Below are 16,407 nucleotides of genomic sequence, written 5' to 3' on the forward strand. Positions count from 1 at the left end.
CAAACATTGAAAAGATGTAAAACTTATAGACTTAAATCTTTGAATTGAGTGATATCCGAATATGCTACTGTTATGTGAATGCTTTCACAAACATGTAACGGGATAATTTGTTAGGTTTTGAGAGAACTTAGACCTTTTAGATTCGTTAAAGGGAACCTAAACCTTTTCAAACACAATGTTTGAGATTAATTTTCTGCATATTATTTCTTTAACCAAACATTGGTTTAAATAGAGTTACAAAATCAAATTAGGTCAAATACCCGGCCATAAGACCCGTAAATACTTACATTACCTAAACTAGGAAAATAAAAGAGTAGCGTAAATACTAATATTACTTGAACTAGGAAAATACAAGAAAATCTCCCTACTTGTCTAACATGGCAACTGGAATATAACTTTTCTTATTGAAATAAGAAATAAACTATAATAGGCTATTACTCTTTTAAGACCCCTTATTCTTGTAACAGCTACATTATAGTCTTACTGAAAGGCTCCATGAGGCACTAATAATCCTAACAAGACCCACTTGACTTTTTCCAAATGAAGAATTTAAAATAAAGAATGGAATGAACAGAAAAGCTTAAGTATCGATTACGTTGGAGTCCTTGTAATTGTTTCATTACATGTAGAATTGGGTTACGGGCGATTGGTGGCTTCTACTCAAACAACCAAATACAGGTAGTGCTGAACATGGCAAAATAAATTAATGGCAGCAAGGGGTGATAATTTGTATTTGCGTGTTAAGTTTGAGTCGTATAAAAAATTGTTAGCTAGCTTTAGATATCGTGTGTCGAGTTCGAATCGTATCGAATCGAATAATAAGTATAAGATTATATAGGCCAAACCTATAGTATCGTTACAGCACACTGAGATGAGGATCTGCAAGAGAAGAAAGAGGTTAAAAGGGTTTGTTAAGGGTGGATCCGCGAGATTACTCTAATACTCAAGTTAGTTTAGTGACGTCGAAGGAAAATTTGGCAGAGTAACAATAAGATTAATAAGACATATATATATATATAAGTTTTGTCTGGGCTCTTTTTATAGGTCAACACCCTCTTAGGGTGTGAGGAACTCTTGCCACAAGTTTGTTATTTGACAAGAAAATTTCATCTCCCAATATGTTAGGAGGGGCAGCATAGTGTGGTCGCTCGGTTAGCTGAGTTGGGGGAGAGAGAATTGTCTAATTGACGACATCCATTTCATGAAAGTGCGCTCGGATTCTAATAGTTGTTTGGGCTTATGGACTGCTGGACTATTGGGCCGTTAGACCCTCAATGGCTTGCAATCCTTCATACCGCTGAAGGTCAACTGGGCTTTCCGATGGTGAGTTTGTCGATATCCAAGCCCTACACGAGAAAAGACAAAACAATGTAGTTGGATGTAATTAGATGATGTTCCACATTTCCCGGCCTCTTCTTATAGTTCCATCCAATTTCACTCCATGAAACAGAAACAATGCAAGTCTCATTTCATACCAGTTAATGGTTGTAGAAAGTAATGCAAATTGATCCTGAAAGAGTGAAATGTAAGGCCGGTGGACTGCTTGAAGCCCACACGCTTAAATACTCCTCTTCCAGCTGAATGCTTGGCCTCAATGTTGGGCTCTTGGCCTTGCCTTATTAATTCATTACATCCAATCAAGTTTCACCCCACTGCAACGGGCCTCTGGCTCCACCACTTTTCTTGTTTTTTTCAATTTAAGCGTACTACAAAGGAAGATAAAAATTACCAACAAAAAAAAAAAAAGTACAATTTATGACCTTAAAAAACAATAAACCTCGAGATGAGCTTAGCAAAAATGACCAATTTTAAATGCGTAAGGCTTGGGGCCCAAGAAGGGGTTTGAAAAGTGGCAAATTACGCGGCCTAGTTAAGGCAGCGGTAAAATAAATTATAGTTAGAGTATGAATTGAAATTTTTTTTGAGAGTATTGTGATGTTGTAATTTTAGAGTAATCTACTCTCACTTCATAGAGTTTTAAGCTCTTGTTCATTTCTAAAGGTTTCACTCTAGCTTTCATGTTTTGGTTGAATAAAAATCAAATTAAAGTTATTATTCAAAAAAGAAAAAGATAAAAAGAAGGGGGTTTGAAAGGTCATGAGGCTTAGAGAGATGAAGGTGCTTTCCAAGTCTACTCGGCTTCATGACATATAAGATAAAGTATAGAACTTATTAGAATAGAAAATGATACAATTTTTTTTTTTTTTTTTTTTGACATGTCCATATAAGAGGGAGGATTTGAACTAGTGACCTAAGCTTCATAAAGCATGGTCTCCAACCGATTGAGCTACCCCTCGGGGATATCTTATTTTTAAATTTATTATTGAATTTGTAAGACTCACATTGGGTCTTATAAATTTAATGGTGAATTTAATTTAATTTTTTTTTATACAAAATGGGTAGAGATGGTTAGAGATGCCTATTAGAATAGTCCTTATTTATTTTTTTATTTTTAAAGTACTTCAACAAAAGATTACAAAGAAAAATATAGAGCTGTACAATCCAACAAAGAACTTTGAAATAACCACACCAATGTACGTAAACAGAAAATAAAAGAGAATGCAACAAATAAATAATGTTGCCTTATATATCCTTGGTACAAAGGCTAAGAAAAGTGATTCCCACTAAAGGCAATTTTGTAAGGTACACCACGAATGGCGCAGTCAAAAGGCGTAAGAAGGGCCCCAAACTTTGAAAGGTCCGAAAACCCAAACCATAGCCAAGCAAAGAAACAACTGCAATAGCACACCCAAAGGTGAACCACCATAGCAGAGAAGACATTGATAAAGGTTAAAACGAAACTTAAGGTGAAAATACCTTTAATAGCCCAAAAATAAAAACTGCAAAAAACAAATAAAAACAATGAGTAGAACATCGGCATATGGCGTGGCAAAGTAAGGAGGAGAATGGCGACAATTGAAGGCGGAGGGCTATCCACACGACGAAGCGTGTATAACACGTGCCAGCGAGTGAGATCCACTCGCAGGCGCGTGAAAGCCACACTACGATGGAGGCACGTCTAGTGTTGGCGGAGGCGGAAGACAACAGAGAACACAGTGATGGCGCGCATGTCAAGCAAGAGCTGGCAGAAAAAGGTAGATCTAACTTCAAAAAATTCAATCCAAAATCCTTGACAAATCCGACTAGAGACACGGTGAAGGAGGAAGATAATCGATGATGGTACTAAGAAAAAAAATAAACAAAACTTTCAAAGCTGTAAACAGGACCTTTGAAAGGGTAGACGAAGCCTCCAAAGAGGTAAATAAGGCAAGAGAAAACACTAGCAGGATAGCAGGATAAGGGCCTCAAAGGAGTTAAAATTAGCTGAGAAAAAAATAGAGGGATAGAGGAGAAAAAAGGAAGAAGGAGAAGGGAGAGAGAAGCTTTGAGCTTCCCGCCTCCTCCAATGGCTTTTGGTGCAGAGAGAGAGAAAGGATTTTAAGAGAGCGGACATTTTTGAAAGTTAATTTCCTTGTTTAATACTATATAGTTGATATATCATAGAAACATTTTATAAATATTTTACAAATATATTTGACAAAGTTGTCCTGATAAGGTATAATAACCTTTTAAGATGACCTTTATTAAAAATTCAATAACTATTAGACTTTGGACATCTGCTTTAGGATGTATATATATCATGATTCATATGTTCGTTAGATATTTGTACGTTAACTGGGATAGATACAGGTGGCAACCAGATCAGCCAAGTACATCATCCAAGTTGGCAGTTCATGCTAGAAAAAAACGCCCACTAAAAGCTCGCTTCCTCTACAAAATCGCCGACAGTCGAATCTATTCCCTCTCTCTGGCTCTCTCTCTCACAGAAGGAAAGATTGTTTGAATGGGGAGGAAGCTATAAGAGCTACGTAAGAATGAAAACGGATCAAGTCTCGAACCAGCTGATAAGCTCTGATCTGAAAGAGATTGGATACGCCGCTAAAAAGCTCGCTACCCATGTCATCAACCTTGGCAGCTTAGCCTTCGGCTCTACATTCCTCGAATGGGTTGCTTCCTTCACTGCAATGTATGCCTCTCTCTCTCTCTCTGTGACTGTATGTAGATGTATATGATCATTTATGTGAGCATGCTACCATGTGAATGTCAGGATGTTCCTGTACTTATTATTGTACATGAACTTCGGATGCATGCAAAAGCTTCCTTTTTCTTTTTTGTTCCTAGAATTTTATGGTAGGTATAAAGTTGGTGTTGGAGCGAATAAAACTCCACTTATTTTATCAAATTAACAAGCTTTTGGACAATTGGTTATTATAAATTTGTAGCATACGATCTTGTTTTTAGTGTGTGTGTGTGTGTGTTACAGTGTTTGTGCATATTTTTGATTCTTTGGTTGATGGCCAATTTGTTCAAATTCTATTTTCTCTGGTTGATGGTCTGCCGATCATTCTCGTTAAAGTCAACCCCACTATTTTTTTTTTTCCATGACCAATTTTCATGGCATGATTTTACTGAATTTATCTCTCCCTTCTTGCTTACTTGTTCATGAGATGCATAGAGGGATCATTCAGTTTATGCCTTTTGTAAACTGTGATCTTCAAATGGGGTTTAAATATGTTTGCTTTTCCTGCCATGGTTTAATGGGGGGTGTCTTCGATGAATTTCTGGTTCTAATGGGATTTAAATTTGCTAAATTTTTGTTTCCTTCATTGAGAGTCTCTCTTTTTTTCTTCAATTTAGTTCCTTTTTGATGGCTCAAATTGTTTTTCCTTTTCCCTCTCTTTTGGGTATCTTCAATATTGCTGGAAAAATATTCATCCCGTAGGTTGAATCTTTAAGTTCTACATCACTGTGATATCTTTGCTACAGATATCGTCTTCCCTACATGAAAATTAAATTAATGGACCCTAAACATGCAGCGTCTTATGTCAGTGAATTGGTCATTGAACTTTTAGAGTGAAAACATGCAGTTACTTTGGAATTGCCAATTGATCAAATGAGAGCATACTGTTGCCATGTTTCTCTAGTCTATTATCTTTTTGTTATCGTGCTGTCTAGTTATATTTACTTGTGGTGGTCTCAAAATTTCGTATGGCCTAATTGATTCCTTTCATATGCTTACTGTAGTTATTTGTTGGTTCTGGATCGAACAAATTGGAAGACAAACATTCTTACATCTCTACTAATCCCGTACATCTTCTTCAGTCTTCCTTCGCTACTGTTCAGCATCTTCAGGTGATCAGTTGTTCTATGGTAACATTTTTTTCAATGATCTCAATCTTTATTGTACTTATATGCTACAAATTGTATGGTGATGCAGAGGAGATATTGGGAAATGGATTGCTTTCGTTGTGGTTGTGTTGCGCCTTTTCTTCCCAAAACATTTCCCAGGTATAGCATAAGAGTTTCAGTCATGTTCATGCTTTTATGCTAAATAAATAATATGTAAATCTTACTTGGAATTTGCAGACTGAAATCCTAAACTTGCCCACTTTGCCAACTTCATTTAGAGGGAATATACAAATTTTGCCATACAACCAAATATTCAGTCTGATATTGTTCTCTATTCATGTACTGATTATGAATGTAACTGCAGATTGGCTCGAACTTCCCGGAGCTTTGATTCTCTTAATGGTGGTGGCTCCTAGCTTACTTGCAGCCACTGTAAGGGACGGCTGGATTGGCGTAACAATCTGTCTTGTCATTGCATGTTATTCGCTGCAAGAACACATCCGGGCATCTGGTGGTTTCAGAAATTCCTTCACAAAAGCCAATGGCATATCAAACACGGTTGGTATAATCCTTCTGTTGGTCTATCCCGTCTGGGCACTGGTACTTGAATTCATATAGGCACACTCTCTGCAGCATGTGGATTGTTTTGAGGCTCTTCCATATTTCATGAACCATCTTGTTTGTAGATAAACTGACAAGTTTGTCACCATCGTTGTGTTACTCAGATGTGTTGTTATCATTTGCACCTGTATAAACGCCAACAGAAAAATTTGTGTTTCATTCTGTTGAAGGGGAATTGGCATAATTTTTTGTTATTTCATTCTTAATTATCAGGCAATATGCTTGACTTTACTATAAGGTGCGCTTGCTGTATTATGTGATCTTTTTTGTTGATTGTCTTTTTGTGTCATTGTTTGGTTAGGCCTGATGAATTCAACAACAATGTCCAGTTACTTGGACAACACTTCACATGTTACAGAGGGGCTTTCATTAGAAAGAATGAAGTAGCCGCCCTTACCAAAATAGAATGAAGTATCTGTTAACCTTAATCGGATTGCTACCCTTACATGAATAAGAAAAATCATATGTTTTCAGTGGATCATTAATTAGGCTTTATTTGATAACACTCCTTTCTCCCTTTTGTTCTCTTTTCAAAATAAAAATATTTACAAACATTAATAAAAACACAAAACACGCAAAATTACTTTCATCTTTATATTGCATCATAGCTTCTTTTTTTTTTTTTTTTAATAATAATAATAAAAAGAAAAGAAAAGAAAAGAAAAAAACTCTAAAAAGCATTAACAAAAGGATAGTCATTGGAAAAACCTTTGTACTGTTCTATAAGCACCCTCCTGCAGTTGAGCACATTTAGTCTTCCTGGGACTTGCACCCATGATAGTCTTGAATCACTATTTCCACACGTTCAAGTTAACAACCATTGGGATGAGGATTTACAAAAATTAGGTAGGCACTTTTTATGAGAGAGCTCATGTAGACCCAGTTGGTAAGACAACTTCAAATTTCTTTGGGTAGGTTTCACATGGGCTCTCTCACAAAAGGTGCCCCTACAATTTAAAGACCTGATTATTGCGGATCACAATCCCAACCACCGCACCTCTAAATGGATAGTACTATAAGACTTGCCAGTTGCCAGCAAACACTGCAAGACGTTGAACTATACTGTTTGCAGGCTTGCAGCATTCAAAAGACGCCCCCACTCAATAATGAATAGTAGTAGATGATGAAGCCTGTCATTCTACTGAGAGTCGGAACAAAACTATTTGGGGCCCTCATGTGTATAAATAAGATAAGGATAGGAAATTAGGAATTTCTAACAATCTTCCTATCCATATTGTAGAAGATCCTGCAATTATGAGACTTGGAGGGGTTTATTTGTCCGAGCATGTGCTCGAACCGAACATTAGTTCGGATAAGTGATACAATCGAGAGCCTCTCACAATTACCTGCTTAATTGCAAAAGATTCCAATCCATAGAGCCACCTAATTACTCTAGCACAAGTAATTAAAAAGTGCACAATTAGCTATGAAAGTGCTCTTTGCTTGTAATTCATATCGCCGCTACATTGGAGCTGCATCAACCAACCATGGCCGCTTGACCAACTAGGGAAATACATAAAAGCAGGTAGTTTCTTGTTTGGATAATTCCTCAAAATAGAAAATCTCAAACAATTTTTTATTTATAATTTATAAACAAACATGGACAAGGATCAGCATACCCAGTCATTGTGGGTAAAATATATGAGTGCTTTTATCGCACTAGAGTTGTTAGAAAAGATAAAGAAAAATAAACGAACTTTTGGGAAACTATCACAGTTGGTAGTATCAGAATTCCAGTTTGTAGCTTCCAGTCCTGCTGTCACAGTCACACCCTTATTCCCTTGGCTTCACTGTACAATTGATCAACAGTGTCCTGCAGATGACATTGGCAAAAAGATTATATTGATGCCGCATACGCCAACACTACGACTTTCATGGTATATCAATAGAAAGAATACAAGGGATAAGAAGGGCCTCTTCAAGAAGTAAACCCAAAAGACACCATCTTATGAGAGGGTTTTTGTTGCATTACTTCAGAGAAGTAAGAGCCTAAGATGTCTATGGATTCGGCTTAGGTCTAATTCCAGTATAGGACATGTGTCCCATAACAGGACACAAGGGACATATGTCAAGAACTGAACCCAAACCAAACCCTAAGCCTGGCTAATTATCTTGAAATACAATCCTTAATGATGCACATCATGCTTTTTGGGCTCTGCGCTTTTAAATTCAGGTTTAGGTTCAAGTGATAGTAAAATGCCATCGGACCTTTTTGTTTAATCATTCTTGCTTTCCATAGAAAATCACAAAACAGTAACCAACCTATGAATTGATCAATTTATACATACTCTAAAGCTTTTGCTCATTTGAAAAGATGGGAAAGACATAACTTGGGTCCAATAGCAAGTCATAGGTCCAACAGCAGGTCGGTAGACATTTCATATAAGGACAGAGCACAGGCATACCTTGTAGTACTTGAGCAATTGTTGTCTCTTCAATTTGAATGTTGGAGTTATCAGATCCCTCTCCATGTCAAATGGATTTGGTTCCAAATGAACTGCTTTTAACATCTCAAAACCTCGAAGCTGTAGTAATGTCTTTAAGTTAGATGAGAAGAAATATCCCTGCATGAAATTAGCAACAGCCAATCGAGACAGATATACATACTTGGTGTTTGCGACCGGTGCTATTAAGCTCATCTAAAATGTATTTCCTTGCCTTCAGGTTTTCGCACAATGAATTAAAATCACCAGTCACATTATGGTTTACTGCCCAATCCTCTACTGCTTTTTTGTCTGGGACTACCACAGCTACAAGAAATGACTCAAAACTGTTCCCGTAGACCCAAATCTGTGCGACAGAAGAAAGTTAATTGCACTTCCAAGATTAGAGAATCGAAAAAAAAAAAATTGTGTTAACAATTCACTATCAAGATTCATCGATTCTTAGGCATAAAGAGATTCAACGTTCTATCTTATATAGATTCTACTACAGTGAGCACCATTTGTGACACCAGAAACATACCGATGTTATAAGAGGGCATCGCAAGTATGTACTTTCAATGTTCTCTACAGCAACATATTCACCTTGAGAAAGCTTAAATATATTCTTTTTCCTATCAATGATTTTCATTGCTCCATTGGGCTGCAATTCTCCAATGTCACCTGCAGTTTCTCAAAATGATGCCCATTAAAATTCGTATTCAATCTGGGGATTAAGTTTTTTTCTGTCTTACAGCAGGTAAACAAATTATTGATTGGTGACAAATACAACAAATGTAGTAATTCTGCCTTTCAGTCTGTCACTGCATAGTACTTCCGTGGTTTTACGATTTACCTGTGTGAAACCAGCCATCAACGAGGACATCTTCAGTTAGATCTTGTCGCTTGTGGTAACCAGAGAACAAGGTTTTTCCTCTCAGGCAAATCTCTCCACGTGGCACGCTGGAAAGTGCATCATATCCCATTTCTGGCACCGACTCAAGCCTGACTTCAATGGTTGTCATGGGGACTCCAACAGTTCCGACCATACTAAATACATCGCCTATGGATGTAAGACACCCACCTATACTTTCAGTGAGACCTGTCAAGAACAAGTATTATAAAAAGAAAATTTGGAAACTAAGTATCAGAATTGGTGCATTGATCTTCCAAACATCTAAAAAGCAATACACATGGTCCAACTTACCATATCCTTGCGATAAAGTAGAGCAACTGGTAACCCTCAAAAACTCCTCCACATGCCCAGACAAAGGTGCAGCACCTGATAACATGATGCGAATTCGCCCCCCTAATCCTTGTTTAATCTATAATGATTAACACATTATTATCATGCAAACCATACTTTTCAGAATAAAAAATGGGGAAGGATATATAATGACTGACCTTATCAAAGATAAGCCTGTCCAAGAGAGGTGCTGCTTTATCTTGTGCGAGACCCTTCTCCAGATTTCCCAACTTGCTGTCAGTATATTCTTTATTAGCCAGGCAGTAGGGAAGCAAAGCAAAGGACCGAAGTGTTTATAGGTAAATTAACGTACTAGTTATAAGCATATTGGAACAATATCTTCTGCAATGCACCTCCAGACGACATTTTACTATTTATGCCTTTAAGCAAAGATATAAAGCCAATGTTTAGAATGAAAAAATAAATAAATATACATCATCATATTATTAAATATAAAGTATAGAAATATTTATACCAGTGTATATACGATCATAAACTCTGGGAACCCCACAAAATGCAGTTGGCTTCAGTTCCTGGATGTCCTCCATCAGAAACCTGATATCCTGCAAGTTTAAAGCAAGAAAACCCACATTGGACCAGTTCAAAATCAGTGAATCAAAGAGATACAGTCAAATAAAAAGATGAAGAAAGAACTCATTTCAAGAATGAATCTTAATCTTACGCCTCTCCAAAATCCTATGGAGGAACCCTTGTAGATGAAATAGCTCTCCATTGTCTGATCATATATATGGGCCAAGGGAAGGAATGAGAAGAATGAATCTTCTTCTGTAGCCTGTAATAGAGAAGATTTCATGTCAATATCATAATGTAACTTCCATTAAATTTCACGAAGGAAATGATCTACCACTTTTACTTCTGTCCCACTTTTTTTTAGCTTGGTAAGATTTGAACTTATGACCTACAAACCCGCCCCGCCCTGCCCCTTGCTATTCGAACCTATGATCTACCACATCCAGAAGGTATACATCCATCTAATTAAAAGAATCTTGAGAAGACTAAACTCGCATCTTTCAAAAGAGGGGATGACTCCCCTAAGAGAGGAACTATTACAGATAACTTAAGTATTTAGTAAGATATCCATTATTGGATCCACAAGAGTATTAAACCATGAACAAAATTTCATTCAACATACACTATACTTGTAAAATATTTCTCTCACTTTCAGGATGACACAGTACAATTAATATGCCCAAACCTAGATTAGTTGACAGCCAGAGCCAAAAAATCGTGGGCAAGATGGAATCCTTATATTGACAATGGCAAGAAGAAAACCAAAAGATAGCCTGAACCAGAGACAACACTGATGTTATTCAGCAAATTGGATTACACCCAAAATTGCAAATATTACCTTCTTCTGAATTTCATTCTGAACAGGCATTTTACATTTGTCTTGTCATGATAAACATCATTCCAGGCTTTCGGGCAAAAAAAATAGTTTTCTATGCAAATTTATTTGCTTTTGGAGAGAAAACCATCCCGGGCAGTTATATTCAAATCATAGATTAACATCTATTGACTAGGCTTTTTGCATTAGACCTAATCTAATGGAAATAAAAATCTGGTGATTGATGATTATTGACACAAAAGAATATCACCAAATTAGAGTCACAGAACCAATTGCGTGCACCAATTTAGAATGTATTAATGGGCATAATATATTTTCTTTAACTTTTGACATCCAGAAAGTTTGAAACTCAAAGAAATATAGAAAATAGAAAAGATACAGAATCATTTAGCTTCAAGAAACATAATTTGTGTTTTGGTTGTTTACCACTTTATCTGTAAGTAAAAGTATGTGGTCGATCGACAATACTTGTGCCGCTATAGCCCCATTTGTAAGAATAACACCTTTTGGTTCTCCTGTTGTTCCACTTGTATACATTATTGTGCAGATGTCAGTCTTCTGTTTTGGAGGCAATTTGTAATTCAAACTTCCCTGAAATTAAGTGGACAACATCAAACTGATGGACCAATCAAAATTAATGTAGACAAAGATAAGCTTTGAATATATAAAATAACAATGTGGATTGAAATCCTACCAACTGAGAAAACTCTTCCCAAGAAAAGCAACATACTCCCAATTCTTCAGCTTCTTGCTTTTGTGTACTTGAAATTCTTGAAAAACTGATGATAGCTGAGCAAAGAAAATACATAATTAGTTCCTGGTCCCAGAAATCTCATATTGTTTTTCGACTATATCAGACAGAAGATAGTAATTTGACCTACTTTTTAAATTTGTGGAACACCTTGGGAGGCATGATAGAACCTGCACCAAAGATTTACCACGTGAGTGAGAAAAAAAATTAAGATATAGAAGCCTGAGCAATAATTCAGAGAAATCTAAGTTGCCACCTTTAAATTATTTTCATCCATGTGTGACAACATACAAATAACAAGGAATGTACTCCAAGTACCAACTGAGCTAGATCAGAAATTTTAGAAAGAGCCTTTTTCCCAATTCTCTAAGGGACATGGCAAAGGTCAGAAAGGAAAATGTGAATCCATACACCTATGTTGGTCTCAACCATCAGTACCTAGTAGAATGTAACATCTTCCTCCTATAACCTTCCCACTATGGCATTACCTTTTAATAAAGCTCTCCATGGGGATTTCTATACTGAGCAATAAAGCATCATCAGGAGTCACAAGTACATGTTTGGTAGCATAGAATAAATCAAGTGGGTGGCATGGTTTAATAGAGCTCTACAACTAAATCTACATGCCCTCCAAGATTGCGCCAATTAAGAAAGGTTTTAAATTTATGAGTTATAGATTCATGAAGTTAAGTTGAAAATGAATTCTTTGTGTTGGTTCTAGGTTTCCAGCCACCTTATTGGCCACTGAATCAGATTATCACGATTTTATCACATTGATATTAGCTAGACATTTAATAGCTCATTTAGATCAGTGATTTTATATTAACAATGAAAACAACAAAACTGATAGGAAATGAAAACCTACGGCAGGGATTTTGTTCTCTTGAACAAAAGCTATTGAAACTTCAGCATGATTGATTATGAACTCCACTGCGGTAGCACCTGTGATGAGCAAAACCACTCAAAGTTAATCAATTCATTTGATAATTCAACAGGCGTTCTATACTTTTAATACATCGATCAAGTGCCACCGGACGGAGGTGGCCAGAGGAAATAGAAAAGTCGAAACTCATGGTGAAGATGATAGTAAGTACATTGAGATTTATTGGAAAGAAAAGGATGTCAAATATTGGAACATACCAAGCGTGTCATATAGTGGAACATATGTTATAGACTGGCTGTTGCAAGCCTGTTGAAAATCAAACAAAAATATCAAAAATTCTATCTTTGGCTTTCCTCTTATTGTATGAAGAAGCTAATAAATCACGATAAGGCGAATTAGGAAGCAATACAAGGAAATAATGTTTACTATACTCGGTAAACATTATTTCAAATCTCCTCTGTCTTAACAACTTTTATACTAAGATTTATACTGATAGCCACCTAAAAAAGAAGATGACTCTGAGAGCCAACTAAACTAACATTCTTACAATCAAAGCTCAAAGCTCATGTCGAAGAGATATGATACATTTATAACTTTTGTATTACTCTTGTACAATTCTAACAACTTTTTTTAAGATCAACCATTAGATATTTAAGACTCACATGAAGGAAAACAGATCCAATTGTTAGTTTAAAAAAGTTATTAGAGTTATACAAGAGTTGTGTTAAGAGTTATACAACAATCATTTTTTTTATGTCAAAAAAAGCACAGCATCAAGTTGTAAATAGATATTTTAATCATTTAAGTATTAAAGCCCTCTAATAAGGGAGGCTCAAACTTTTCTTATTAAGGGAGGCCCAAGACGTGAAATTTTCAATTGAAATGGAAAGTGAATTATGAAAACAAGACATGATTTTTACTCTCATACTTTGTTATACGAACACTCATTCAAAAAGCTTAAACTAATAAAATTATTTAATTAATATTCTAAGATTCCACATGAATGTGAATGTAATCATAATATATAAACATGGTATACCTCCATTGCGATTATCCATTCGGGACAGTTCGATCCATATATACCACAACGATCACCCTACAAACATAAAACACATTATTACTTACAAGGAAAAAGGATTTTTTTCATAAATAAAAATATTAGTCTTGTTAAGTTAGTGAGAGTAGAAATTGGAGTTACAGGATTGAGACCACGGCTCCTCATGGCGGAGCCCATGCGGATGGATGCATCGTAAGCCTCCTGATATGTAAGCCACACGTAGGGACCCGCCTGCGAATTCAGTCAAATCTTTGTCAGCATTTTCTTTCGATCAGTGTAAATTGTTCAGATTGTTAATGACATGATAGCCACACGTTGTACCTTTGAATCGGTGATTTGACGTCGACCCAGCATTGGGTTGCTCGGGTACCTCTTGGCGGAGTCACTGCAACAAAAAACTGAGTTTCAGAGGAGAAATCGCAGAGAGCCATGGATTCAGACCTCGCAGTTCAGCATGCAAAAGCTTTTCAAGACCGTTAACAGTTTATACCCCCTAAACGCAGCCGGCCTATTAGGTCAGTTGGTTAGAGCGTCGTGCTAATAACGCGAAGGTCGCAGGTTCGAAACCTGCATGGGCCATTTTGCTAATAGCTAAGATTAGACCATTTAGTTGTACTTTATGCTCATTGACTGCCATTAGTTTTTGTTTGGGCCTCAAAATCCTGCTATAACAGGACAAAATATGCCCCCCCCCCCACGGGCCCCGCGGTGACTTATGGAAACCCCCTCAGCTTCCTCAACGCCAATTTTCATGTGGCAGCCTATCAAATTTCTCCGGCGAAGTGTTAAATGGAGTGAATGGGTGGAGATAAAGTTAAAATTCAGGATGTTTTACTCTAATTATCATTTATCTTGAAAAGCTGTTTATATGAAATAATAAATTTAAGAGAATTATTTAACAAATACTTTAACACCAAATTACTTTTTCTCTTGGAAGGGGGGATTCTATCATCACGATTTTGGCTGTTAATAGCCCTGATCTAAAACTGGAAAGCTTCAAAGGTCCACAGGAATGCAAACCAGAGAGCTCATTTAGCAGCCAAATGGGCTGCCTCGCATAATTTTTTTTGGCTTTTTTTCCCTGTAATTCTCCATGCATGATGCTCATTGCATGCTCTTGGAGACTAGAGTTGGTAACACGTCCGATCTGCTAAGACTGCTATTATAAACTCTTTTTTTTTTTTAAAAGAGATCTTCAATTTAGAACATTTATGCTACCTTGAAAATTAACACAGGATAAGATTAATACCAAAAAGTGTTGAAAGAATGGCTCCCTTTGCGATGCGTTGTTTTCCCAAATAAACCATAAAACACAACATTAATGCAGTCCAAGTTCGAAATGAATATAGTTACCTGAAGAATTGCCAGGGAGATTCCAATCCGGCCGGCAAGTCGAGGAGACCATCTTTAGCATAAATGCTTCTATACACAGGCCCTGCTGACGGCTTTTGATCCGTGGCCGGCCTTGATTCCTCAACCTTCACCGTGTAGACGGCTGACATTGTTGTCCAAATGCAGGAACTGGGTTTCAAGAAACGTGTAAGATGGTTTAATAAGTAGTAGCAGTAGTAGTAGTAGTAGTAAACCTTAATTAGAGATATGGAAGCTTGTACTGATTAAAAAGCTCTGCTGAAAATGAATAGCCCACAAGAAAGAGTGAATGAGGGAGTTGGGAGAGGTGGTTGAGCTAAAAGCAATAAATTCTCGGATTACTTTGGGAAAGTTATGTCTGAGCGATTTTATAACGCTGTTTATGACTCTTGTTAATGCCTCCTGCCTGAGCTCCTTCCATAGAGTGATAGACATAGCATTTATAATGGTAGATGACAGTTCGGTGAACGAGACCCTCATGTTGCCTTTTCTTTCTAAATTATTATTTTTATTTTTATTTAATTAGGATTTAGAAAGGTAGCTAGGTTACAAATTAAGAGAGTTGGTAAAGCATGATGAATGTTTTTTTGGAAAAAAGGGAAACGTACGTGTAGCTTAACTACAAAGACTTTGAAGACATAATCAGAGTTGAGTGGTGCAGAAAATCTCAGCATAAACCAATTACAAAGACATTTGGGTCAATAGATGTTCAACCAAAAAGTCGGCCTTTAATGGCCGCTTATGTATTCTCATCTATGCATTGCTTCTTCTTTGTTGGGTGTGAAGTAGTAGAGATACGCAATTGTAGAGTTAATGCAGGTGCATGAATCTCATCCCTAGAAAGCAGACACTTGGCTCATCAATAAATCATCATCATGTACGTAGAAAGTAGAAACCAGCTATTTTCAGGCTTAAGACAGACAGAAACATACATTTTATAATGAAAAGGATTTTGAAAAAGATACGCAAACGCGTTGGCTAAGTCAGTGAAGTCACGTTAAGGTCCTCTTTTTTTCTGCCAAAAGAAGAAAACTATAAAAGTTTTATGTAATGGAAAAATATCAAGAAACAAAAATAAAATCTAGTTATTTAGACTTTATTGTGTGAACGTAGATCAAATAAATTATAAAAAAATAATAAGCAAATTGCGTAACATCAGGACACAAATTAAGACTTATAGACTTAAATATTTGAATCGAGCGATATCCGAATATGCTATGTTATAGTCTTAATGAATGAAAGGCTCCTGAGACACTATAATAGTCCTAACAAGACCCACTTGACTTTTCCAAATGAAGGATTTAAAATAGAGCATGGGATGAACAGAAAAGCTCAAGTATCGATTAGGTTGGGGTCTTTGTAATTGTTTCGTTACTTGTAGAATTGGGTAACGAGCGATTGGTGGCTTCTACTCAAACAACCAAATACAGGTAGGATTGGATATGGCAACTGTTTATATGTGTAAGGCTATATAAGTCAATCCTAATCGGACCCATTTAATT

At 36.5% G+C, this 16,407-nt stretch overlaps 2 protein-coding genes, 1 long non-coding RNA gene and 1 other non-coding gene across 6 annotated transcripts; 2 read left to right on the top strand and 2 right to left on the bottom strand.

The window, feature by feature from the left end:
* The first annotated feature begins 3,729 nt into the window (after window positions 1-3,729).
* Window positions 3,730-5,970, top strand: LOC133881514 (cold-regulated 413 plasma membrane protein 1-like). The gene is made up of 4 exons (XM_062320451.1): window positions 3,730-4,027; window positions 5,086-5,193; window positions 5,279-5,349; window positions 5,555-5,970. Exons 1-4 carry the CDS (start codon window positions 3,876-3,878, stop codon window positions 5,806-5,808), a joined length of 585 nt encoding a protein of 194 aa, XP_062176435.1. The 5' UTR covers window positions 3,730-3,875; the 3' UTR covers window positions 5,809-5,970.
* Window positions 5,443-7,238, bottom strand: LOC133881516 (uncharacterized). The gene is made up of 2 exons (XR_009902538.1): window positions 6,520-7,238; window positions 5,443-5,936 (listed from the first exon to the last, which is right to left on the bottom strand). It is a non-coding gene; the product is annotated as an uncharacterized LOC133881516 (long non-coding RNA).
* A 122-nt stretch (window positions 7,239-7,360) lies between these two features.
* Window positions 7,361-15,302, bottom strand: LOC133881512 (probable CoA ligase CCL6). Of its 3 annotated transcripts, none has more exons than XM_062320449.1 (20): window positions 15,148-15,302; window positions 14,888-15,055; window positions 13,856-13,919; window positions 13,676-13,765; window positions 13,517-13,573; window positions 12,735-12,783; window positions 12,460-12,536; window positions 11,725-11,764; window positions 11,538-11,632; window positions 11,270-11,434; window positions 10,160-10,270; window positions 9,953-10,040; window positions 9,791-9,857; window positions 9,636-9,711; window positions 9,439-9,556; window positions 9,088-9,333; window positions 8,776-8,915; window positions 8,419-8,601; window positions 8,217-8,336; window positions 7,361-7,624 (listed from the first exon to the last, which is right to left on the bottom strand). In XM_062320449.1, exons 2-20 carry the CDS (start codon window positions 15,034-15,036, stop codon window positions 7,577-7,579), a joined length of 1,983 nt encoding a protein of 660 aa, XP_062176433.1. In that variant the 5' UTR covers window positions 15,037-15,055; window positions 15,148-15,302; the 3' UTR covers window positions 7,361-7,576. The 3 variants fall into 3 exon arrangements, with proteins under 3 accessions (XP_062176433.1, XP_062176432.1, XP_062176434.1); XM_062320448.1 differs by having other exon boundaries at window positions 15,121-15,302; XM_062320450.1 differs by having other exon boundaries at window positions 15,248-15,291.
* TRNAI-AAU (transfer RNA isoleucine (anticodon AAU)) lies at window positions 14,040-14,113 on the top strand. The gene has a single exon. It is a non-coding gene; the product is annotated as a tRNA-Ile (tRNA).
* Window positions 15,303-16,407: the final 1,105 nt, after the last annotated feature.

This window comes from Alnus glutinosa, chromosome 11 (assembly GCF_958979055.1).
Source record: "Alnus glutinosa chromosome 11, dhAlnGlut1.1, whole genome shotgun sequence".
NCBI classification, from domain to species: Eukaryota; Viridiplantae; Streptophyta; class Magnoliopsida; order Fagales; family Betulaceae; genus Alnus; species Alnus glutinosa.